Source organism: Columba livia, chromosome 6 (assembly GCF_036013475.1).
Source record: "Columba livia isolate bColLiv1 breed racing homer chromosome 6, bColLiv1.pat.W.v2, whole genome shotgun sequence".
In the NCBI taxonomy this organism is placed as follows: domain Eukaryota; kingdom Metazoa; phylum Chordata; class Aves; order Columbiformes; family Columbidae; genus Columba; species Columba livia.
Window position 1 is genome coordinate 28398289 of NC_088607.1, and position 27552 is coordinate 28425840.

General features: G+C 39.2%; 1 protein-coding gene across 1 annotated transcript in view; it reads left to right on the forward strand.

Moving 5' to 3' along the window:
- Nucleotides 1–27552, forward strand: part of ZCCHC24 (zinc finger CCHC-type containing 24) — a 114686-nt gene that overhangs the window by 14809 nt on the left and 72325 nt on the right. Inside the window, exon 2 of the mRNA XM_065067740.1 lies at nucleotides 2284–2484. Coding sequence (XP_064923812.1) covers nucleotides 2284–2484 — 201 coding nt within the window. The remainder of the gene's footprint in view (nucleotides 1–2283; nucleotides 2485–27552) is intronic.

The following is a 27552-nucleotide window of genomic DNA, read 5'->3' on the forward strand; positions in this document are numbered from 1 at the left end:
AAATTGCTCCCTTCTAATGGGGGTAATAACTCAGCGTAAAGGATACATAGAAAAGAAAATAGTCACTGCTGCGAGCCATATGTCCAATTCAAAGCCCACTGAAGGCAGCAGATAGGTATGTTTTTTTTTTGTCACTGCATTGGTCCGGGAGGCAGAAATAGCAGCCTCCTGATGGGCAGGAGTTTTATATTGTACATCCCCAGGGGATGTTCCAGATTTCTGCAACGGGTAAAGAATTTGGGATTTCACACATTTGGTATGTCCGTATACCCTTCTATAAAAGTCAGATAATAGGGAATTTGCAAAGTTACTGATGGGTGTAATGCATGTGAAGTGCTTTAAGAATCTCTCGTCAAGAGATTTCTTAAAAAGAAAGATTTTGTATTATTCCAAGTGTATGTAAGAGAAAGTGGCTCCTAGGGAGACAAGAACTTCTTGAAGACCCTTAATTAATACTGTTTTGGCATCCATAGCACTTCCTCTTCCTTTTAACAATTTGATGCCAAGAATTTCTCATTCCAGTAGTGTTCAATAAATCCTAGAGAATATATTCCAGTGACCGTTGGAGGTATCTTTGGTTGCTTGATGGCTAAAGCAGCTAAAACCTTTTTGTTAGTTTTTGAAACAGCTTTTCCTTTTAAAATGTACAGGTTTAACCCCTGAAACAACATGACTGCTTCTCCTCTCAGCAGCCAGAATGTCTTGCACCAGCACAGAACTGTGCTGTGCTGGGGGTAAAACGATGGGTGTTTCAGTGCCAGGACACGTGTGACACGGACTCTACCCTGTGGCCCTTGGAATTGTTCATGCTGCTGGGCACCAGCTTCAGCTTTGTGAGGGGGGTCAGTGAAGCTCAGCACATTGTGTTTGGCTATAGTGAGGCTGGGGTGGAAAAGATTTCTGTATGTTGCTGGCCTACCACTTAGGCTGAGTTTTTGTTGACATTATACACCATCTGCAGTGGGGTGGGATTCAGTGATAGTTGGGACTCATCCAGGTAATTGTGCCTGGAGCTTCTGTATGATTATTTCATAATGTGACTGTTACCCAGAACATGCACTCATCGTGCAGACATCCTGAATGTTTGAGATCTGTGAGACAAATGTAAGTGAATTTCAGGTTTATTTCACAATCTCTCTAAACCAATTTCAATGCATGTGTTCGATATGTATATAACACATATAAACATGTGTGACATATATAAAGACTTCATTGAAATATTTTGATTTAATAGCACTGAAAAACAAGGTCTCCACAGAGGGACAGATTGGACCTCTTCTTACCTCACTTTCCCATAAGCCAGCAGTAATGATTCTGATGCCAGAATTACATGAGCATAGCATTACCGTGAGGTGTACCAGAACTAAGAAACACCCTGTGAAATGTGTCCCATCATTTCAGGGTGGAGAGGACTGTCAATGGTTGGTCCTGTTTCTACAGTGATTCATTACCATGTTAATTTATTTTTTTTAAGTTATTATTTACTTTTTAAACTCCTACTACACAGTTTCTTTTGAGCCCTAATACATTAAAGTGAATCAATCCTTGTTATCTCTATTAGGGAAATTAGCCATTTAGGTGATTATGGGTTTCCTGCTGTTCTAAAACTACTGAACAGCAAATTAGGAGTTTCTGATTTTGATTTGCAGGCTGAGAGAGTGAAGATCCTATTGAGGTGAAGTACAAAAACTAGGTATTTACTGTTTATAAGGAATGTTTAAATCACAGCAGGTTTCCCTTTAGAAAATCCAAGGCAGAAGTTTATTGAATGTTTCTTGTCATTGTTTGAACATGTGACTTTATGTTGACTGTCTTATTAACCAGACTGGAAATTAAAATCACTTTACATTTTTCTTGGTGTTCTTTTCCTTTCCCTGACTTCAGTATTGTTTGTGTTAGTAGTTTTGGATACAAAAATGTTCCCTTTTGTGGGTTGTTCTTTCAGCTTTTTTTGCCGGCATATTCTAAACGTACCATGAGTGTGGTTATGATCACACACAAGAAAGCAATCATAGCTTAGCAGAAAGGCTGGACTAGGTGACCCATGGCAAGCTCTGAAGTGCTCAGCAGTGGGGTGACCAGCTCCATTGCATTGCCTTCATGAAACCTCTTTATTAATGGCCTGTATATTGCTCTCCTCAAATATACAGCCATGTTCCTAATTAAAATAATAATATATATAACATTTTTTCTGCTGTTTTTATCCTTCCCCTACTTAGATGGGTCTCAGAGCAATCCATAATACAATACTGTTTGATGCGACCTTTTGCTTTTCTTTTGCAGGCTCTGAGCAGCAGTCTGTACAAGAGTGCATCACCGTATGGCTCTCTTAATAACATTGTGGATGGGTTAAGCTCCCTCACTGAGCATTTCTCTGACCTATCCCTTTCTTCAGAAGCCAGAAAACCCAGCAAGAGGCCACCTCCTAACTACCTGTGCCACCTCTGCTTTAACAAAGGACACTACATCAAAGACTGCCCACAGGTAAGGAATATACAAAATGCTGGAAAAATCTTTGTGAAACTTTTCACCATTCCTTCATGTAGTAACACAGAATTTGACTGAAATACCCATTTAGAGTGAGCAGCGCTGAAGAAATATCTTGACAAAGTGCCAGCTAGCCATATGTTCTTTTAATCTATTCTTTATCACAATGCCTATGGAAAAATATGCTATTTCATTTGCTAATAAACATTACGAAAGATAAAAATATATTAATCTAGGTACATGAATAAGTAGATTTTGGAAACTTAAAAAATGGCTACTATGTAATTTTCTGACACAGGGACTGTGTAAAATACATTTTCAAGCAGCGCACTGTATAGTCAGTTTGGCAATGGCACTTAATAAAAATATAACAAGTTACATATGTTAAAGTAGAATAAATTGTTACACTGGATGAGAACTTTGTATCAGTAACAAAATCTCCAAGTATATCTGGTGCAAAATGTCTTTTGTCTCGTAGAAGAGGTTTGCTATGCTTGGCAAGATGTGATGATCTTGGACTCTTAGAACTTTTTTTGTAGTGGCAAAGCTGGCAATATTTATTTCCTTAGAAAAGAGGTGTAAACCTGTGTGCGCTAAAACCACACACCAATTATTTTTTCCTAAGCCTCCAAGCCACAGTGTGTGAGGTTTCTCCATCCTCTCAAGTTTCAGCTGGATGCAGTCTGTGTTGTTGGCTTAAACTTTCACAACTCCATCAATATCCTATGTAGAGTCCCAAGGAAATTAACGTGCTGCCAATACTCTAGAAATGCAGATGTGGACATTACCAGCATCCGCCTCACTATGACTTTAACCTCCTACCCTCTTAATGTGTGATTTTCAGCAGAATTAGTCTGCATAGAATTAACTACAGTTCATTCACAGCTATAAGCCAAAACACAGGTGGAAAAGCATGTGCCAGCTGACCAAGGTCAGCATGAAAACAAGTCTAATGTCAGATGAGCTTTAACTGAATGTATTCCTCCTGCTGTTATGTATAGTCTAAACTGTTTTCTTCAAGGATTTTTGCTGTGTATGTTTTATTAATTCTAACAAAAGCTGTGGAATTAAACTACATTTGCAGTGTTGGGTGTGGCACTTGAAAATATTTTACCTCATTATTTCAATATATGTTGAGTAAGGCAGTTTTCTTAAAAAAAAAAAAAAAAAAAAAGAAATTTTCTTTGCTAGGAGATCCAAAATGTTCTGGTTTGTATACTTCTCTTTTTAATGTACTTAGTTTATTTTATTACAGCAAAATATTGTGATAGAACGATGTAATAGCATACATTACCTACACAAAAAGTATTAAAACTACAACTACTAAATATGTGGCAGTGTAAGAGTGCTCAACTGAGGGAGATGGCTGTGCTGTGTGATGTAAGAAACCAAATGAAGGCAACAGGTCTCTTGACAATCAATACGTACAAGCTGCAGCTCACTCAGATAGTCCCAAGTGAATGTGAATGTTGTCAGTAATGCATTTTTTATTTCATAGGTATTTTTACAGTTTGAGTGACTAGGAATTAAAGAATAATGATAAATGAAGACATATCCATGGAAATCCAGGAAATGCAAACAAATTAAGGGTCCTGTAGGAAGATTAATTCACTTAAATTGCACATCTTATGTATTTTTTTAAGATTTTACTAGCAATGTCTTCAATTTCTTGGTGAACCAAGACACTAAAAGACTTCCTACAGAGCGTACCCTGTGGCTGGCTAGTGAGTAATGAGTGAAGGAACACAGGACTGGGAGGCATCTGCTTGCTCACTGCACGTGGTCTTCTACAGTTACAGACAGCTATATCATACAGCCCCTTCTGTAAACAGATCAAGTTTTAGTTGGAAAGTATTTTCAGTATTTTGCCCTCACTTCTGCTGATGTGGGAAGCTGCTCCAGAACCTCAGTCCTCTCTCAATTAGAAATCTTCCAGTTTCTAGGAAAAATGTAACTCATAGCCACTACATAGTCATTTGTTCTCCTGCCAACGTTGTCCTCCACTGAAATAGCTCTTCTCCCTCCCTGGTGTTTATCTCAGGATGTATTAATAGACTGCAATCATATCCTCTCTCAGCATTCATTTTGTAGGGCCAGCTGAGCCAGGTTTGCTCAGTCTGTTCACAAAAAGTAGATAGACTCTCAGTTCCCTCATCCTTCTCATGACTGTCCTCTTGTCCTTCTCATCTCTTCCCACATGTATGTATGGCATCCCAGAACAGATCCAGATGTCCAAAAAGGCCAACAGATTCCTGGCTTGTATCAGGAATAGTGTGGCCAGCAGGACTAGAGAAGTGATTGTGCCACTGTACTCAGTGCTGGTGAAGCTGCACCTCGAATCCTGTGTTTAGTTTTGGGCCCCTCATCATAAGAAAGACACTGAGGTACTAGAGAGGATGCAGAGGAGGGTGACAAAGCTGGTGAGGGGTCTGGAACCCAGTTCTGATGAGGAGCAGCTGAGGGAACTGGGGCTGTTTAGCCTGGAGAACAGGAGGCTGACAGGAGACCTTATCAATATCTACAACTACCTGAAAGGAAGTTGTAGCATGGAGGGGGTCGGTCTCTTCTCCCAAGTAGCAAGTGACAGGATGAGAGGAAATGGCCTCAGGTTGCACCAGGGGAGGTTTAGATGGGATATTAGGAAAAAATTCTTCATGGAAAGGGTTGTCAGGCATTGGAACAGGCTGCCCAGGGAAGTGGTGGAGTCACCATTCCTGGAGTGGTTTAAAAGGCGTTTAGACGAGGTTCTTAGGGACGTGGTTTAGTGCCAGAGTTAAGTTACGGTTGGACTTCATGATCCTGAGGGTCTCTTCCAACCAAAATGATTCTGTGATTCTATCTCATCAGTGCCTCTTGTTGTGTGTGCACCTATCTGTTTCAATAGATCAAAGTTTATGTTATTTAAGGAACAGATGGTATGAAGTTAGTTCTGCTTTATTGGACATTTCTAACTCAGGTGCTTTATGGCCAACATGTAAGTGCTTTCTTGAAAAGGAGCAGACTTAAGTGTTCACAGAAACGTAATCCCATATTTTATCTAAATCTGAGGACAGATCTGCAGGAGATGACTCTGTGTGCACGAGTTATGTTCAAAACTTTGAAAACATTCTGCACAAAAAGGGAGCACCAGCAGCAGGATCAGGCCTTTGTTAGGAAGACCCCATTGGTTACTACTGCTTTTGATGATAACTGATTTCTTAATTTGAACATTATATGCACTACTTAATAGCTTAGATTTTGATGCTTAGTTTTTCTAGTGCTGTCAAAAATGAAAGCCATTGTGCAAATCCTACCAAAAAAGAGCTATAGCTATGCATTTTTAAAGTACATAAATTCAGATAGAGAAAAGAGATAAACTAATCAGATTTGGACAAAATGGATATCAGTAAATCATATTGTATTTTTACTTTCTTTTTAAGTAACTGTCTAATAAGAAACAGATTTTGAAATGGAGCGCATTACGGAGTTTTTCCTGCATAACAAAGAAATTGTGTAACAACTTTGAGACTTTATATCCTCCCTTAATTCTGCTTGTTATAAACACTGTAAAGACGTGTGCTCTTTTTCTGTTGCTATAAAAGTTGATGGTATACCATACTGAGGAAAATACATGTAACAGTTCAGATTTATATCTTAAGTGGAGATCATATTCTAGGAGGTTAAATAGTTATAAACAAAAAAGGCCAGCTTTAGCATTTGAGTACCTCGAGTACCTGCAGTTTCTCCAATGTCCTGTCCAAAACTATGTTGGGAAATTGAAATAGGATTTAGCAAACTACTAGTGTTTTAGCGTGTAGTTTGTGTGATCTGCAGTGATAGAAAGTGCGCTTTCTGTTTTAGAAACTGCCAGAAATGAGAGCAATGTTATGCCTACAATTCATCATTTCCGTTTTGCCTACGTTTGCAAAAACTGTTTGTTGCAATTATTTTGTCTATAAGAAACACAGCACTTTCTATGTTTAGTGTCATCTTTATAGCATACCTACATTTTCTGTGAGCTAATTTTTCAACCTCAGTGACTTAGATAATAACATCTTACTCATACCTCTCTGATGTTCTTTCGCGGACAGAACTCTCATTGACTTGAATGAAGCTAAAAATGTCAAGAGAATAAAGGTTAAAAGCAATGCTCTTAGTCTTAACATGATGGCTCTCTTAAATTATCATTGACAGTGCCATCAAGTATACAAAGTATTTCTCTTTAAGTAGCAAGGAAAATGAGGAATGAGAGTACTTTTCTGGTCTTGTTTACTAGTGGTTAGTTGCATGATATATAAATATGCACAGAGGTTTATCAAAACTTTGTTTACTTAATTGTGTACTTGAAGGTACTGTGCCAGTGTCCATTGTACATATGCATGGTAACCATAGATTTTCTTTCCCTTGCCAGGACAAATAATTATGAGCTTCGGGGCCAGTAATAGTTAAGATATATGATTCTTTATGACATTTATTTATCTAGCAGATGTAGAAACTCATAGAAGACCTTTTTTTAAAAGTTCCGTTGTCTATTTTCACCCATTATCACTGTAGTCTATATTTTTAAATCCTACAAAATAGAAACGGTGGCATTGTTTGTACTGTGCGTGGCCTGTACAAAATCTATCTTGCTCCTTTACATTATAGGGATGTTATTGACATTACCACCCTTCCATGATGTCATCTTCCTAAACAGAGACCCGTCATGTAGGTTTAATATGCAGAAAGTACAAGATAATGCGGTATACTGTTAGATACAGTATATATGGATGTATGTGAATAAAACATCTAGTTCAGCGTTCACTGGCTGAGTGATTGAACACCTGCCATAATCCAAAATCTTCTTTGGGAAGGAAATATGTAGATACGGCTCCCTCACTTATTGCATACGTTATTCCTTCTGTTAAGTTCAGCAGTAGCGGATTAACAGTAAAGGCAGCAACAGTTTGTACTTGTAAAAGTCCAAGCTCAGAGCTCCAGCAAAGCATCTCTGTATGCAAAGTTTCCAAACTGCTCTACCCTGTGTTTCTGCCAAGCACCAGTTCTATCTACTAGTCTCTCTGTCCTAACTTTATTCAGTTGCTGTCAAGTCCTTCTGTGATAATATGTGCAGGCTTGATCACTCAAAAAATGAATACATGGTTCCAGCCATGTTTTTCTGAATGCTGAACAAGGAGACTGCTCTGGATAACCTGTGCCAGTGCTAAGCTCTCTGAAAATTCTTCCTGACAATTCCTGTACATTTCTGCACAGGCAAGGAACTCCCACATCATGGAGACACGGTGGAAAAAAACAAAACGGGCAAATATCACTGTACTGCAGTCAAATCCCTGGTGTGCTACAACTATTTAGTCCAGTCCCTGAGAGATACAGAACCATTACACAGTGTGTTTCCAAATTTTATGCCGTACTCGTAGACGAAAATGCATGTGTGTGTTTACAGCAGAACAGACATGCTACCCCAGACATATACGTAACAGGAAACAATATTAGCTTCATTTTGCACTGCATTTTTAAATCTGTGAATGAAATGTATGGAATGATCCATATTAATGAGTCCGACAGTGGGAGCCTTTCCACTGCCAACAGTGATCTTTGAAGCAGATCCTGTAAAACCAAAGTACCTTGAGAACACATATTCAGGTCAGTGGGACTAGTAGGTAGTTACTGCAGCTGCTTGAGCTTGCAAAGATTTGCTTTTGTGGTTTCATGCAGGATGTGGAAGAAATCAGAGTCAAGCTGAGCTTAGTCCTTTCTTCTTAGTCCATAGCTTGCTCTGCCACACCGTGCTGCCCTGGAGCTGTCCCCCCCTGTGGTCAGATATAGTGGGTCTTTGGCAGTAGAGCTGGCTCAGCAGGCAGCTATTTGGCTGCAAGGTTGCAGTGAGTCTCATGCCTGAAGCATTAATCTAATTTGTCTTGTGCATTATGGTTGTGCAAGGATCTCAAATATGTCTGCGCAATGCAAAGAGTCCACAGCTGTGCTTCCTCCGGGTACCAAAGGCTGGCTAAGATGGAAGTGATGAACAACCTGCCATCCTCATGAAGACAAAAAGATTTTACATTTCTGTCTTTTGTCTTAGAGATCTTAATTAATTAAAAAAAAAAAAAAAAAGGGGCAAAAGAAACACAAACCTCTTGAAATTTATTTTTCTTTTTAAGTGGAAGATGATGTTTCAGAGAGCTCTGGAATGAAAGGAGATCATCAACTTTGAAATTTCTTCCACATCACTCTGAAAGTAATAATTTTTGACAGTTGCTACATTTTACAGTAGTCTTTTGGACATAGGTGATGGCTTCCAAATAAACATGTCTTTTTCTCCATTGAACTCAGTGAAATATCAGTATTCTTATTCAGTTATCGGATGAGGGGTCAAGCTCTCCAGTCCCTCAGGAATCTGAAACCTTGTATGGCTCAATTTTGCAGGCTCCACCATAGCTTTTGATTGGAGTATGCTTGCTGCTGTTTGATATGGAGCTGTATGAGCGTCTGTGCTTCAGTCCTCTTGGCTTAGAGAGCTATTAGAAGCCTCACTGTGCAGTCCCTGATATGGATAAAGCAGTAGTTGAATCACTGAAATTAGTATGCCTTGTACAGAGATAAAGATGAAAATAGTGGACATAGAATAAAATTCATCCAGCTGAATTAATCTCTGATGTATTAACACTGATTTTAATAAGAGCAGTACCACTAGAGAACCTGAATGCCTCTACTGCCAGGAGGAAGAACTGTTGATCAGTACTATGTATAATTGTTTTCAAACTGTATGTGGCACTCCAGAAAGAAAAAAAGAAATATATCTATATATCTCTATCTCTCTCCAGACCCTCAGTTCTCTATCTTTGAAATGTATTTTGATACATTAACCTGTTTTGTGTAGTGCATATTTCATCACCTAAATATATCTCTATAAGAAATAGTAATTCTTAGGTGTTCATTCTGTAAATATCTATGCACATACTAAACTTCCACCTTACAACATACTGGAACAATCGGAGGCTTTCAAAAATCTTGTTAATACGCAATATACTACCCTTCATTTATTCATATTTTTCCACTCAAAACCTGCATGAAGTTATTTCAGATTATCTGGACTTCTTGGCTAAGAATTCTTAAATTTTTTACCACCTGCAGCCATTTTGACAACTCCAAGATATCAAACCCTACAAAATTTAGCATTTGTTTGTTTTTCCCCTCATATGCTTGAACACAGCCCTGCCAAGTTTTCTCAGAGTTTCTGAGTTTAGCTGGATATATTTTCTCACATCATTTCTATTTTTATTATGGAGACTTGCAGAAATCTTGTAATAAAAGTATGGTGAGCTGTAATTTTGTCACATCCATTTTACCTCTGGCAATGTAAGCTGTTTAAGAGTCTGAAACATCAGAAAATACTCATTTCTCTCTGTTTTGGAAATTCTGAATAAGCTGTGCATTTTATGGCTTTAAACCATTTATCGGAGAGGCAAGTAACTCAGACAGCGGTATGAGAGTAGAAGGGATCCAACCATCCCAGCTTTGACAGCATGCTCCCAAAGTACTAGTTTCAAAACTGTGGCTATAGTTTGTGACATTTATGTCCAGTTGTTTGGTAAACTACTGCTTGGAAAGAAGATACTGAACCCTAACAAACCAAAATAAGAGCAGTTAGATAGTGAAAAAGAAAACAGAAATATCTAGTGACCTGTGTCTGTGCCCCTTTCCGGTCTAGCATACTACTCGAGATATTACATTCCCAAAAGTCGGGAAGACCAGCCAAAACCAACCTCCTCCTTCTGCAGCATCACTAAGCTGTTATTACTGTGGTTCTGTCCTTATTACTGATACAAGTTCAAGTTATTTATTTTGTTTTCTGTGGGAAATGCAACGTAAACAGATGCGGTAAAGAAAAATGCTGTAAGAAGGTGTGTTCGCTTGGTCTTTGCAGTGACCTGCGGGTGGAATCTCAGGCCCTGTGCAATGGTTACCACTGTGTGACAGGTGTTGGAGGATCACCCACCACAGAATTTGAGGTTTCACTGAGGTTTTCCAACCTCTTTTTGTTTACATTTGAATCTCATTTGCATTTCCACTGTCTATATAAATTCAAGTTGCTTGGCCACAAACAACAAGGGGGATATCAGAAAAAGCATGCAGTTTAAATGTACACCCTTATGGACACCTGCTGTTTCAACTGAATAAGGTTTTGGCATTGGTAAAGCCTTGGCTGGTCCAGGTTGAGCACAGTATTTCAGGGAAGATGAGAAGAGAGGAATTAATTTGGGATCTCTGAAACATTACTTCCGTTGAAAGACTGAAGAATTGGTCTTGGTTATTCCCACAAAAAGACATATGTTGCAAATATGTAGAAAACCTTGCATTAAAGGCATAGTTTGTTTTTCAGATCCACAGCTAATGATTCCAGAGTCCTGGACTTCAGCTAGGCTGCTCTTTCTAACTGTGAGGCATTGAAGTGGAGTGTCTGGGAAGTCTCTTGATCATTGGAAGACTTTCAGAACAAACTGATAAACATACATCAGGATTTTCAGAGGTGATCCTGTCCAGGGCCAAGTGAGAGAACATCCCAAAGCATTTCCCAGCCTTATGTTTCTACTGTTGTATATCTGCATACTAATAATACAAGTCATTATCTTAAATGTGTATTATTTATATTTAAAAACCACACACAACAGACTAGATCCTAATCCTGTGCAAGTCACTGGGAGACTTTTATAAACTCCTTTGAAGTAGACTGAACATTGCGTTGGTCTAAAGCTGAACTCTGTTTACCAACAATTTGGTATTTGCTTAGTTTGCAGTAAAACTCCTGATAAACCATAATTAAGTGCTTGGCTTGGAAATGAATACTGTGAGCATTCCTCTTGAGAGGGAAAGTAACGTTGGATTTCCAGCCCTCCACAAGCTGGCTTACAAATAAGTTAGAGAGAAAATGACCATGTCAGAACTGGACTAGTTTATCAATTCCTCATTTGCACTGAGAAGAAGGGAGTAATGGAAAATTAAGTCAATCACGTATTCTCACTTCATAAGAGTATTTTGGTTTAGTGTAAAATGTAGGTTGTAGAATTTTCATCTATGCTTGGAAGTGTTCAAGATCTGACTGGACAAAGGCCTAGGAAACCTGACCTGAACTCAATGTTGGTCCTGCTTTGAGCAGGACTTCGTGATCTCCTTCCAAACTTAATGATACTGTGATTCTATTCTGATAATTAACTAAGTTGCTTTGCAATAAGCGAGCACTGATTGTTCTTTAAAATCTCTGTATCTCCCAGCTCTAATATCTACCACAATCCTTCCTCATGGTGCTTTTAAACAAAATACTCTTGCAAAGTACAATACTGCAAAAACATTAAAGTTGAAGAAAACAGGCATTTATTGCAACAACAAATACAGAAAACAAGAGAGCCTAAGCCTTGGAAATATCTTTTTTTTTTTTTTTTTTAAGGAATTTTCTTTACTAAAATGTCTTTCAATAAGGTGTTCAGCTGAAAAAGGCAAAAAGTTGAAGTACACCTCTGAAGTGGAAGAAGCATTCTTTGCTTTGCAATGTTTCATAACTTCCATTTACTCAAGTGAACAATTATATCTCTTATATATATCATTTCCCAGTTTCTCAAAAGTGAAAATGCATTTTCTGCTAGCCGCCACGTGCAAAGAAAGGAGGCCTGCAAGGTGGGAGTTGAGCCTGGGATGGTGCCAGAGAAACAGGGTGTGCGCTGGCTGGCAGGGAGAAAGTGACAGTCGGAGGAGTGAACTGCCTTGTCTGTATCTGGCTTATGATAAGAAATGAAAAAGGAGCCTTGTATATTTCGATATTGCCCCTTTTGTAGCTATAAAAAGGTCTAGTTAGAGATGCAAACAGAGTTTCTCAGGTAAGTAAAGCCCACCTATGCCTTGTGGGATTTTACATGTCCTTCAGATGGGCTGAGCGAGTTAGATCAGAAGCAAGAGATACAGCAGCAGCACGTGGATCAGGAACACAAGTCTTTGTGCCATACTGGTGCATGGATATCAGCCTTTCAGGTGATGAGGCATCATGCAATCTGATTAAATAGTCCAAGTGATGCTTTTCAGAGCAGCATTACCTACAGAGTATACTATGTGAGTTGAATTCACTTATAATCAGCAATCCTGTGGCTACAAAGGAATACCTGAGGATTAATATTGCTTTAGAAGCCATTGCACCTGTCGGAGAATAGACCATTTGATCTTGGTAGTGATACTAAGATTCAAGGACTTGTTTAGCATTCAGTTTGTAATCCTAGAGAGGCTCTCCCTGTATGCTTAGAGCAGCTCTTTAGTCACTGTTCTCTCTCAGAAGGAGCACATTTTGATACAGCCATTATTTGCTGTCCACAGAGCAAAAGTCATATGTTTTATTTAGCCTTACATTAATGGTATTTTAGACCACAAAAACTGACTGCGGGTTCCTTGTTGCAGCAGCACCAGTCAGTGTATATCTGCAATAGTATCTCTACGTTTGCTGAAACACCAAACCTGAAGACTTTGAAGACCTGTGAGCCTGGTCATGCTAATTTTCTTGAATGTTAAAGAAAGAGCAGAATCTGTGTTTAGTTTATTTTATTTTTTCTTTTTTAACATTAGGCCATTCCTAATGCATTCAATACTATAAAAACTGTTGATTCCCTAAAATTAGTACCATTAAGTAGTCACTTCCATAATTTTGTTTGTCCGTGTTTATATTCTGGAAGCGTTAGGTCTGACTCCATGCTACATCCAGAAATACAGTATATTTATGTTGTACAAATGCATAATGTGACTCTCAGAAACCTAATAACTTCTCCTGCTGTTAGACTGAGCTGAGAACATAGCTTCAGTTTCTAGACACAAGTCCTGTTTTAACTCCTAGGCTATTTCTCTGCATCAGCTCATCAAAACCAGTACTAAATATCTCAAATTTTCTAATCTATTTTGAATAGCGAAATACAGCTTGCAAAAAAAAAAAAAAGTAATAGATTTGCTTATGAGCTTACTGTAAACTTAGTTTCTTTACATTTTATATTTTACACTAGAAATGATCTGTCATGTTACTAATAGAAGACTGCTATTTAAGGAGACAGTTCCTAGGTTTGTAGAAGCTTGTTTTTTTCTTAAAAACCAAAATTTTTCCTCCAAAATTCCTTTATGAGGTAGAGAAGGTTAAATGTTTGTATAGTAATTAGAGAAAACAAAGAATAAGCCCTTCATTTCAGAGCCCTGTCAGTGCCAAATTTTTAGCCAAGGCAATAAAGCCCACAGACAGGCACTTAAGCTGAAACATTTGGGGATTTTTATCAGCAACAGCAGACATTTTGGAAATGACATAATCTTGATTACTAGTTCATTGTCAGATTTACCTCTGATTTTCCACAAACACTTGTTACTCTTTGTTTGTAACTCCTTCTCTGACTCTGCAGAAACATACACAGGAGTACAGCAGCACCTTTTGAAATCTTCTCTATTACTGAGCCCTGTAAACAGCTTCTTTTTCATTCTGCAAAGAAAGAGCACATTTGGACCACACTTAGATGTGGTCTCAAGCTGTAATTTCAGACATGAGTTCAGAGTAACACTGAGCATTTCCCAGGTTCAAAAGTTTCATATACAAAATACTGGTTTCAAGTCCATTTCTAATTTTAAGCCATGTTGCAGGTGTGCAGCTATAGATAAAACTCTCCAACAGCACAAACAAATCAATACTTCCACCCGAGCCAGCGTACCCTCACCACCTGGCAGCCAACAACACCCAGCCTAAGAACACACTCAGCCCTCCCAAATACTGCCCCATGGGTTTTATGGGGAGAGAAAGGAGACGCTCGGGAGACTTCATGAGAGCAGAGATGACCTCTGAGATGGTTTTGTATAGCAGTCATGTTACTCCTAAATGCCTGATTACACAGCTGAGGAAATTAGAAGACCAGAAAGTAGGGGAGAGAAAGGCTCCTTTCAGAGAAATGGGAAACCACAAGGCTTTCCCAAAAGATTGAAGATTTATCACTACAGTAGAAAGGCAGCTTTGGTTTAAATAGCTTAAAAAAAAAAAAAAAATCTTAATAGGAGTCATTCCAGACCTGAATTTTGTATTTCTCAATGCAAGTTAGAGCTCTGCTATTTAAAAAAGATTTCTGTAAACCCTGGTTAAGAAGTTTAGTAGATTAGAGCTAAATGACAAGACTGCACTGCTGTCTTCGTAGTTTTTACCAAGAATCATGGAAAATTCCTCCTGTAATGTCAGGTGTCCTCAGACCCAATTCTCTTTACGCTTTGCATGAGGACAAAGTGGTCATGCTGGCTTTAGTGCTGTGCTTGCCACTTGTTAAAGTGTTTACTAAAACATGGGAAAATAGAGAACCAAGCCTGGGAATTTTCAGATTTCCTTGGAAGTGGTTACTTATGTAAATTTAGAGGTTCATTCCTATCCTGAGATTGTTATATGGCTGTGACAGGTGACATACATATCCACCTGCATTTCACCTGTCATGGGCATATAACTTTCTCAGGATAGGTGATATCTGTATCTCCTCAGATAGCATAGAGTGCTGTTAAACATATAAAACTAATCATACTCCAATTTTAGAGTGTGCTAGTCATTTGGCATTAGCGACCAAAAGTTTCTATCAGTTTTCTGCTAGTCTGTTACCCAGTTGTATCCTACATGATGTAATGTGGACATCTGATGTGTAAGCTGAATCTCTGAAGAGGGAACAGACATCTGTTACAGTGACGTATGAAGTTCTCTTGAGGTGACTTGCAGGGGAGCGCAAAGGCCTGACTTCCACGCTCAGCTTTTCTCTAGTATCTGTTATCACTCTGCCCTCTCAGCTTTTCACCATTTTGTAATTTTGATTCCTTACCCTAGACCCATCTGATCTTCTCAAACACGACCAAAAGCTTCTTGTTGATACCTCTTCCTCCATGTGACTCAGTCACACATGATGCTTTGAGTCTCCTCATCTCTGCTTAGTGCCCTTCAAAGAGGGGGATCTCTGACACATGGCACCCGTGGTCTGAGAGCCAGAGAGTTTGTGTGCTGAGGAGGGAGAGGAAGGACAAGGTGGGCTGTAAAGCTGGATGTTGTGTGCCTGCAACCATCAGCCTTAGCAAATAAGATGAGATCTCTGTCATCCAGAGGTTGTTAGCATAGCACCATGTATAGGACTGACGGATGGTTACCACTTGTGTTACTATTTCTGTTGTTCAGTAATGAAAGCTATGGTAATTAATAACAGTCTGACTTTTAGGCAACTGCTAACACTCCTGTTAAACTTTTTTTTTTAAAATGTCTCTCTTGCTAGTATCATTTATAGGAATCTCTTGAACAGCAAGTCTTAACTGTAATTTTATGGTTGGTTTATGATAAATTATTTCCTTGTGTACTATACTGGATCTTTTTAAATAGGAGACGCTTACTATAAACCTGAAAAGAGGTGGCATTAGTGTGAAACTATTGGAAAGGCTATTTTTAAAAAATAATGTTGACATATATAAGTAAATAATACAACGTCCTCCTCTATAGATGCTTGAGGCACAATATATGCAATATTAACCTAAGTGGGTACAGCTAATAAGGGCTGCACTGTTTATACTGATCTCACAATGTGACTCACATTTTGTGTTTGTTTGCAAAGTTGGAGAGGAGAATGGGGATTTTTTTTTTTTTACCATTAACATAATTTTAACTCTCATCTGCTTTCTTCTGAGCTCCCATTCCTGATTCAGCACGCATGAGTCTGCTAATGAAATCCAGATGTCAGACAAAAAAACAATAAGCTCTCCCACCCGTCTGGTGGATCAGGTTTCTTGGAGACTGAAAAAAAAAAGCATCAGGAGAGATTCCTAGAATGTCTGAAACTTTAGATTTCAGTGTGTTTTCAGAGAGCAGAGGGCAACAGGGGAATGGTTTGGAGGTAAAATTGATAGCAAGTCAAGAAAAAGTGAGAAGACATCGAGTGGGCCAGAAGTTCCTGTACCAAAAGACTTGGGACAAGCAACCAATTGGAAAAAGAAGTTTGCTTCATTTTTAGAGGAAATACTTAACAAAAATCAATTTTACTCAAGCTGTTTATGTGACTAATTTAAATGAATGTTCCCACTAATTTTCAGACAAGCGAATAATTGTAATAAAAGTGGTGTCTTTGTACTTTCAATAACATCAGGATGCACCAGGGACTCCGAGAGGCGTTTCCGTAGGTACAGATTGTGAGGCATTGTGAGCTTCCCTCATTGGAACTGTATTTGACTTAAAACAAGCCACAAAGTTGCTTTTATGCTACTTTTGCATCTATGTTTCCACAGCCACACTCCTCTAGACTGGCAAGATAAGAGAGAAAAGTTTTCTAGGTTTCTTTGCCAACTCTGTTGGAACAGCAGACTTGTCTTCTACACAGGCACTTCCCCCATCTGTGGATGGTGGGTCGATGGCCTTATCATGAAGGAAAGCTACCTGTCAGTCACTCTGTTCTGGTCTGTTCACTTCTGTTCTCCTTTCATATAATTTATCATCTGAGCATTCTCAAGACATACCCTTGTGGTTTGCTCTCCCAGTCTCTTCCCAGGGTCAGTCTTGTGCATGTAATATAGTGTTTCTGTTCAGTAACTGTTTTCCTTAAACAGCAGAAAAATATATGTACCTTGCCTTTGGAATGGAGAGCTTTAGTTCCTGTGAGGGCATGTAACATTGTCTTAGCTCAGCTTGTAACCCAGAAAAGCTCCCCTTTGCCTACTAAAGAGTACCACTCTCTTGACGTGTCTGACTGTTCTCCATAGAGGACTGTGGTTATACCTATTATGATGGAGATAAATCTTCTGACCAACAGGAAGTGGCAGAATTACTTGTGGGTGCTGCTTAGTGGTAGTTTAGCATCCACATAGACTCCAGGAGCTCTCTGCTGTCAGACTGAACAGGGCTATTGAACGTTTTTGCCTCCTATGAAGGGAATAGCTACAGGCACTTCAAAGTACTTGTTCACTACTATGTATTTGGCCCAGGTTATCGAGCTGTTCATTACTCATTAGATGATCTTATCTGAACCCTGGTTCACTTTGGTGATTGCTTGTGATGATGGATGGTTAGAGCTGGGGGCAGTCTGCAAACTTTGCATCAGAGCCTGTGTTGTTTTAACCAGTTCGTCTGGTGGTTCTGCACAGGGGTTAAACAGGATCGGTGCGCTCAGAACCCACAGCAGGGACCAGTGGCAGAACTGTAATTGGTCACTGGGGGAGAGCAGACTGATTGATGCTTTCCATGTAGGATGCAAGCTACCTCAGTGAAATCCCTTGGACCTTGCCCATCTTTCTCAGGAGGAAGAGCAGTATCTTATGAAAGCATCGCTCTTCATAAACATTTCTTATCATGTCTTTTCTTGATAGCCCATAGTCTTCTCTCTTACAAGCCCCTAATACATTTGATGGCTGATAAGGGCCAAAAGCAGAAGCCAGTAGAGATAAGAGCCAGGGAAGTGTGAGAAGACAGCTGTTGCCTGAATACTGCCAGCTGTTGAAAAATAACCAGAGAGGGCAGTGTACAGCATCACCCTAAGGTTAGTTAACTAAGGACTTAGTCTAACTCCCATCTATGTCTGTAGAAAAGACCTGCTAGTTTCAGTAGGAGCTGGAGACAGACATGAGTAACTTTGGATTCTCGGCCTTCAGAAACAGGCTGTTTTCTTGCTCCAGCAGAACTATTGAAGAATGTACAGAGGGTGTGACCCTGCTGACCCCACGTTCTGCATCCTGTCATACCTCCTCTTTATCTCACCTCCATTCTTGAGATTCTTTCCCAATCAATTCCACTCCTTATCCAGCTGCCACAGTTAAATCCCTCATTCCTTTTCCATAGTGTGTAAGATCAGTACTTTGTCCCATTCAGTTTCCTTTTCAAGGTGCCTTCCATTGACGTAGGAGAATTAAGGCTGAAAAATAGATATGTGGAGCACCAAAACAGGTGTAATGGGGAATGGAAAGCACAGCTCTTGTATTTCTTGTATACAGTTCCCAGAGACACAAGCCTTATCTAGCTTTTCCAAACTCAACAGTTTTTCCGATATTTTTCTCTTCTAATCTCCAGTGACTGTCGTTTTATTAATCACTGTAGAAAACATGTTTATTTGCTTAGCACATCTTGCAAGTAAAGACACAGTGTTTTCATCTCTGGATGTTTTTGGCATACCTTGGCTGGTTATGCTGCATCAAGGAACATGCCCAAAATGCAGTGAGCCCCAAGAGTTAAATCTATAGATTTATATCTGTGCAAAAGCAACTTAAGTTCTTGAAAAAGCCCGTTGTAGGTTTTAGTAGGACTCCGTAAGTCAGACTGTCAGCCAGCAATTGAATATCCAGCAGTGAATATTCAATGTCTCCTTGTAAAATTGATGTTTTTCATACTGCTTCTTAAGAGACCTGATTCCTTCTCACTTGAGGCAGTGCTAACCAGGATGAATAACTGAATTTGGACACTACAAGAAGTACTATACTGTACATCGCCAGAAGACTAATCTTCTTGGAGCTGATTTTTTTCTTTTAAGTCTTTCCTGACTTTTCTGTTGTAGTAAATTACATGGTCTGATCAGATAAACATCCCACAAAATACAGAACTGGTGTTCCACCACACACAGCTGAGCCTTTTCTGCTAGTGTATCCTTACTTCATATGCAGGTAGAACTAGACAACTATCCTACAGACACAATATAAGACATCAGTCTATTTTCATTTCATTTATGATCAATTTGAGGGAAAGGAAATGGGGTCTTCAGCACATCCATATGAAATTTTTCCTACTAAATACCACTTTTATTCTCCCCATTACTCTTCAGAATGCAGGTACTTTTCATGAAACCTTCCATGTGACTCCAGAATATTAAATCACACAATTAACAAAACCGCTGAGGCTGGCCGGGATCTGGAGAGACTGGCAAGTCTAACTCCCTGCTCAACACCACTCGGGTGTTGAATAATGTCCAAGGATCGAGACACCACAACCTCTCTGGGCAACCTGTGCTAGTGCTCAGTCACCCTTGCAATCAAACAGCTTTTCGTACATTTAAAGTGAATTTCTTGTATTTCAGTTTGTGCCTGTTACCTTTTTGCATCTCATCTCCTCTGCCACTGGATACCAGTGAGAAGAGTTTTCGTTGTTTACCCCCAGCTGGCAACCAAGCCCCACACAGCCAGTCACTCACTCCTTACCAGTGGGATGGGAGAGCAAGTCAGAAGAGTAAATGTGAGAAAACTCATGGGTTGGAATAAAAACAGGTAAATGAGTAAAGCAAAAGCTGCTCATGCAAGCAATGAAAAACAAGGAGTTCATTCACTACTTCCCATCAGCAGGCAGGTGCTCAGCCTCAAATTCCACTTTCTCTGTCCCAATCAAATGGAAGAGAAGGGAAAGAAAGACAGAAAGACAGAAAGACAGAAAGACAGAAAGAAAGACAGACAGAAAGAAAGAAAGAAACCAAAACTTTATTTTAAGTCAGAAAATATGCACTGTCTTTAGTATTTTCATGAAGTTCTTGACAGAGAATATTCTTTGTACTGCGGATTTTGTGTTGCAGGTAGGCAGTTTGCAATTAGTTCTCCATTTTAAAGAGAATTACAGCGCTAGGATTTCAAAAATCTTTACTCCCTCTTCTCTGTCCTTTTTGGGTTTTACCTCACAACTTCTCAATTTCAGCTGCATTTTGTGTGTTAGGCCTTAAGGCTGAAGGCAGGCAAGCCTAACAGGGTCAGCGCTCAAGGACAGATGAGTGTGATTCTGTTCAACTTTGTGGGAATGCATCTGTTTGTAATATTGGGTGATCTGGCCCACAATAACAAACAGGAAAAGCCAGGTAATACTGTTAGCCGAGAATTTCAGCTGGCATAACATTCTGACTTCATGTGGCTGCTGTGTTTATGTGGTGGAAAGAGCTCAAATTGCGCAACGGTTGTGTGAACCTTGAGTCAGAAATGGCAAGGCAACTCCTTCGACCACTTATTGTACCTTTCTGAGCATTTCCACGTAAACCAAACATTCCTCATTCTGTACAATGCCCCTGCTTCTTTCTGATCCAAGGCTGGAGACACAAGTTTTGAATAGGTGCATCTCAGCAGATGCTGAGACCCTTGAGTCGGGTGCACCAGTGGTGCAAAGAGTTCAGTCATTGGAAGTAGTCAACTTTATGCTAATTTCTGTCCAGCTGACCTAATTGCTCAAAGAATTGGAGTACTTGTTTTTTTTTTTTCTTTTCAATGACGAGTCTTGATTAAAAACCAAATCAAACCAAAAGACTGTGTTGTAGCACACAAGATCAGCAGCAATGAAGAAAAAGTTGAGTTTTCTTTATAGTGTCACACTGGAAACTGAAGTTTAGGTGATTAACAGCAGTAGTCTAAGGCCATTTTCAGAATAACACTTGAGAAGAGACCTGTACTTATAGTAACAAGTTATACCCCTCTGGTTTTACATTTAGCCATGCTAAAACATGATTGTACACAACCTACCCAATGACTGAGATCACTGTATCAGTTACCTGACTTCTTAATTATTTACCACACCCCAAACACCGTCCTTTGCAGACTTTATTAGTCTTTATGTTACCTTTGTTCCTCTTTTTGGCTACAACTTGATGGAACATTATCAAACTAAAACAAAAGGTGTAGCTTCAGCAGCCATGTGTTAAAAATGATGAATTTTTATTTTCAGATTCAGCTCACCCCTAAACTGCTTTTGACAATGTGAAAAGCACATCATTACAACCAAGTCAACTATGAGGATGATTCAGGGAATGGTGAATTTGTGAGCCTGAGTTACTAGTCATCACTATGAGTAAGAGTCAAACCTGTTCTAGTGTTTTTCCAAAATACAAAAACCTTTCTAACTTTGGATGTTTGGCTTTGACCCGTATCTATATAATTGTTTATATTGGTCTAGTAAAAATTCTGCTTATAGTCCCTTGTCCTGTAGGAATATTATATAATCACAAGCAGGTAATATAATGTTTTAAAGGTTTAACTATGAAAACTAATAAATAACAATCCTAGGATACCTCTGCAAAAAAGCTTTTAGATTAAAAGCACTTCAAAGATGCATTTGATAAAAATCATGGGATTTTTATGCTTTGAAAATAGCAGAACTAAAAAACTGCCTTAGAGCTGAAACAATGTAGTTTACGTTTTATCAAACTAATGGAACATTTAGAAATAAATGCATATATTATTTTCTGAACTTTTTTTTCCAAATAATTTTAGACAAAAGTTATTTCACTGGCCTTCATGATCACACAATGATGTCTGAATTTGTCATACTAGTCATTTTGCAGGTACAGAGGTTTATCTGAAATCTTTTTTCTCCCTCCCCATTTGCTTCTTACACTTTCAATCAAACTTTGTGTGCTTAAACTAAGGCCAAGATCTCATTTTTAAGTCCTACAAATCAATCCTGAACACTTTTAGACCCATAAATATGTATTATCACTCAAAGTAATGGTTTCTAAATGCTAGCAATAGTTGTTGTCACTGTTCTGATTTCTCTCTCACTGTTAAATCAACCCAACTATAAATTCCCTTTCAACTTTGTATTTTCAAGAGCTGTGGCTTACACCAGTCAAGACATACAGGAAACTAAGGACAAGGAAGGAATAAGCAGCAGTTACATTAAATATCTGTATTTTTGGTGCTCATCATTTTGATGAGGGAGTTGTATCATAGTGGTGATTCCTTCTAGAGCTGTTTATGAGGATGTTTTTGCCTTTTATTTATCTTCTCCTTTAACTAACACTGTTTCACTCTGGAGAAGGCTACCTCAGAAAGAGAAGTTAAAGATGTAGCAAATACACCAAGTTATGCCAAACATCAAGGGAAAACAAATAACTTGATGGTCTGCAGAACTGGAGCAAAGTTATTGCAGGCTACAGAGGCAGGTGCAGTTGAACAGCATTCTGTGAATAAATGCTGCTTTCTTGTACCCTTTTGGTCCTGGAACTTTTACTCATTTCTCATTCAAGTTAACTTCACAACTCTGCTGTAGTCCATATGTGAAAACAGAAATCCACCTATGTAAGATTCCAGCCTAGAGATGCAAGTTGGTTTCAAAGTACATTTCCCTCCATCCACCTCTTGCAGATAGTCATTCCCCTTTTGGATATCAGGTTACAAGATCATATCCTTTCAAGGTGTCAACAAAAGAATAAATAAATGTGCTTCTGCCCAGGAGTCTGGGCAAGTTCCGCCTTTGTAGAAAGTGAGTAGGTTATGTTAACATTTGACAAAGCACATAACAATCCATTTTTCTGTATTGCATCTTAGTTGTACACAACAGCCTTAACAACACCATGCAGAGGATGCTGGCTGAAGAATGAACAAAGAGGACATTTGTTACAAAGCAGCAGTATTCTCATTTGCTTTAAAATTCTGTTTCTCATCAAAACCTCAACCTCCTGCATTTTACCACACTGCAATAACATTTGCCAGATACATCATGCAAAGTTGGGTGTGAGACGCATCTTCCTCTTTTATAATTTTCTGTTCCTACTCAATTCCTCCTGTCTCCAAGGACATGTCCTGAAAGTAGTACTTTTTCCTTAGCTCTTTTCCTGAGATCAAATTGATGAGGGCATGTATGCCCCGTTTGTGTGGAGCACTGATTGCAGTGTGACCTCATGCAAACATGAGCAATTGACAGATCTTATGCTTCCTGAAAGGAGGAGCCAAGATAGTGCTTCTCAATGAACGAGAAGATGAAGGAGGGAAGGCAACAGCAAGAAAAATCAAAAGTAAATACCTTGCCCGCATGGAGGAAATAACTATATATCTTTAGTGAAATGTGGTCTGAAATACCTCAATAGCTTGTTATAGAGGAGAAGGTGGAGGCAGGATCTGTTTTACTCCCCTGCTAGGGACGCTTTGAAAAGCTGCACTGACAACTTTCACTTTTGGTGCTAAATGGCTTTATCAGCCATCTTTCTAAAGCACCATCTCTCTGCATTCCTCCTGGCAAAAAAAAACACTGGGACATGCTTCACTTCTTATTTAGGTTTACTGTTAGTAGAAGTAAAACATTAAGTCTTTTTGAGTTATCAGTGAATTGGTGGAGTTTAAACATAGCTACTGGTCCTCTTACCTCATTGAAGAGATGTCTGCATGCCCTGTTCTCAGACTTTTTCCTCATGAATTCCCCCATAACTGACACATGAAACAAGGAACTATGGCTCTGGAGGTGAGAATCTCAGTATTAGTTTCACCAACTGCATCAGTGATGTTTTTCTCCTTTTAATCTTTGGTACTTTGTATAATGTAGCAATTCACAGCATTTGCCCAATCTGGAGCTCAAATCCAACCATAATTTCTATTTAATCAGTGTTATGCATATATTGCCACAAGAAAACACAATAAAAAGGAAGATCATACCCTGATTATCTGCCTCAAATTACATATTATCTGTTTTGTTACTTGGAAACAGCAAAAAGTGTGCTTTCCCCTTGAGGTACATAACCCTCAGCAATATATAATTATTTCTTCTGCACAAAACATCATAAATCTTGTATGATACTGATGGTAGGATCAGGATCTGTCATGGCTCAAGTAAACACAAAATTTAGTGGCTGCATGACATCTGATTTCAGCTTCTAAAGGCACTGGCCTTACAGCCCAGCTCTGTTCATACTTCTGTTGACAGGCCAAGGTGGTTAAAATCTAAACTAGGAAAACAGATGAGACCCGAAGAAAGACTGTGTGCATACGTGTACACATGCATATGTGTGTGGCTGGCAGTGAGGGGACGGGGGTGCTGAGGGAAGGCAGGCTTGGAGACAGAACACATTCACTCACATTCCCCGAGAAGGGAATCAAACGTAAAGAGCAGGAGAGAGGCTTCCTGCCAGCTGCACGGAGCTGTGCAGAGACACAGTCTCCCTTCTCATTTTCTGATTTAAAGGAGAACTTCCCTTTGCTGTCTTGTGCCAGCCAAAAATGAACTTCTATCAATGCCTATCTTACCAGAAAATACTAACACACAACATTTAAAATCTGAGTGGACATGAAAGACCTATAAAGTTATTGTTCAGGCTTGAAAGAGGGTCACTAGCATTCAAGCATTTTGTCTGATGGCCTTTGGTATATTCATATGGGTGCTATCAGTCCATCTTTTTTGTGGACAGGCATCCATAACATAATGCCGTTGTAATGGCTCCAGCACCATTATTCACACCTCCAGTATATGGGCCAAGAATGGAAAAAACACTGTCCCCTACCAGCTCTTCCAAAGATGTCCTGTGCACAAAATGGGGTGCGGTATGCCTGCTGGTATAGGCACTCAAAATAACTCTAGGTCAGCCAAGGTGCAGCTTTCAAATTTGTTGCCTTTCCTTGTGCTGTGGCAAAAGTGATGCACAAAGCCTTGCCTGTAACAAACTGTACCATTCGTGTCCTTAAAGGCAGAGGTTTAAAACCTAAATGCTGTGGATTGCAAAAGCTATCTGCAAGGTACAGGCCACTGTGTATGTTTCTGTTTGTATCCAAACAGAAGAGTTTTGCAAGATGCCTGATAATTTTTTGTGGTTTAATCAATCTCAACCAACTAAATCCAGATAAGCACTTTTACATCATTCTCATGTGTGCCTGTCCCTTTGATAGCATAATTGGCTTTTACGTGACATAGTCACAGGCTGCAATGCGAGATGAATGCTGTCCCATCCTTCCAAGAGGTCAGTCTGAAGCTCCCATGTCATGTTGAAATGCAGTGACATTCCTGCATATTAGGGAATTGATTACATTCTTCGGGATGCTAGTAAGTGTTCAGATAGTAATTTGTTTTGATACTGATGATATAATTTTAGTTGATGTATTTCTGGAAAGAAAACCAGCACAGCTGGCAGAAAACTATGATGGGCCTATGGAAAATATTCTTCAATCAAAATTCTACTAGTTTAGAGAATATGTGCTTGAAGCACTTAGGGCTGGTAAACCAACAGAGGAGAGAGATTCTGGAAATCAATGGTTTACTATTTTGCCATCAAAGTTACATCTCATTACTTCTTTGGAGGAAAGCTGTAATTCTCAGGAACTAGATGAAATGAAGAACATAGTAGTACCCCGAGGTATGCATTGGTCAGCAAACAAAAGCTAATATCACGCTTTTTTTTTTTAAACAAGTTGCAGCCACTGTCTCCTTTTATCTAGAAGTGGAGCGAGACTATTAGTCATTTATAGTATGGTCACTTGCCTTGAATTCACTCTGCTTGGCATTGTTCTTCTACATAGTCACAAAGGTCCTTAGTCCCACGGGGATGGGAAATGTCAACAATGGAAAAGACAATTACTTTATACAAAAGAAATAAGGAAAAAGTTAGAAGCCTTCCTAAAATCTATGACAGACTCTGATCTTTCTCATGGGATCCTGCGTACAAGATCCACTGGTGATGCTTTGCCCCTATAATGCGTCGGTGCAGAGTGCTGCATGACAGCATCTTTAGTCCAAATTGTGGACTACTTTTAAATACATTTGGTTCAGAAATTGCTCTTTGAAACTACCTTACATATTAGAACCTAGACAGTTCAATTCTGTTCAGCAGATTATGAAAACGTTATAAGCCTAAAGAAAGATAATCCTATTCATTGTTCAGTGAGGGCTGTCCCATCTGCTATTGTCTTTTGCAGTACCAGATATTCGCCACAGAAATATAATACAACAGAGAGATTGTGTGCAGACCTCCCCAGTTTAGCTGCAGTGTGCAGTATGCTAAGGAATTTTGGTCACAAAGAAGATCCTTTTTTACAAGAAGGCGGTAATGTGGCCTTAGAATCCATTTGCATCATGTAAAACAGAGCTGTGTTTGTTCTGCTTAATGGACTTTGCATGGGGTATCTTTCTAGTGCAGTCAGAAATATGTTCCTTGGCTCTACCAGTTTGCCCCAAGGCACTGCAGTACCCCACACACTCTCCCCAGGGAATTCACGCTTTTCAAAACGATAGCCAGGTCCTCCTCCATCAATGCCTGTGTCCCTGGAACTTCAGTCTAGCGTGTTGCTACTGGATACATGTCCTAACTGTAAAGTATAGGTTGGAAATAGCATGGGAGTTTTGTGTTATTTCTTTAATATAAAGAGTAACTGGACTATGTGTCTATAGTTCAAAGTCAATCATTAGTGGTTATTGCATTGAGGAAGGGGGTTGTTTAATGGAAATCATGGTACTACTTCAATTACATTATAGCAGCTAAAATAGAGAGCTTTAAAGTGAGCAAAATAACAAAGCTTTCAATAACTGACACGGAAGTAATGGAGAAATTCCTGGAGAACTTGACTTCCACAGTGGCTCATTGAATCAGCAAGGTCTTCCAGTTTTCTTTGGTAGTTCGTGTAATCTTAAAAATAAATATTTATTTTTTTTCTACAGGTCATCATTACTTTTACTAGTTGCCGAACCTGGGAGTTAGACTTTTTGTTCTTTAGTGAGCACAGACATTGTGCGTATTGACTTTCAAATCAATTCTGCTTACTGTCTACCACAGGCACAACAATAGAACGTACAAACTTTCGTGGCTGGAGTGAGTTAGACTGACTGTGAACTCACTGAGGGGACAGACTGAATCCCAGCCAGTTTCCTGCACAACAGGCTTTTCAGATGTTTTTGTTTGCATTTAGACTTCTTATAATGTGTAGCACATTCATTTGGATGTGAGAGAATGGTCTTGTGGTTTAAGTTCTGGACTGGGATTCAAAAAATCTAGGCTGAATGCTGGCCAGTTGTATGTGCTTGGGTTAGTGACACTGTCTGTGTTTTATAGATGAGGAACCTAACAAAGTCTAAGTTCTTGTGGCCGAAGTATTTTTCTGTCACTTTGAGCAGCTCCTACTGCAATAGACTCAGGATCTCTGCTTAGTACTAAGCTGGAAATAATTTTTAGACAAAGGTTAAAAACACTTCATCACGGCTGGTCTGCACAGGTCTGGGAATAAGTCTATCAAGTTAGCACAGCTGACATACCACAGGTTTACAGAGTACTGTTTACAAAAGGCATGGGAAACCAAAGAAGAATTCAAATATGGTTCAAAACTTCTAAGTGGAACCTGGTTTAGCCTCCTGGACATGCCAGGCAGGGCTGGAAAGCAGAC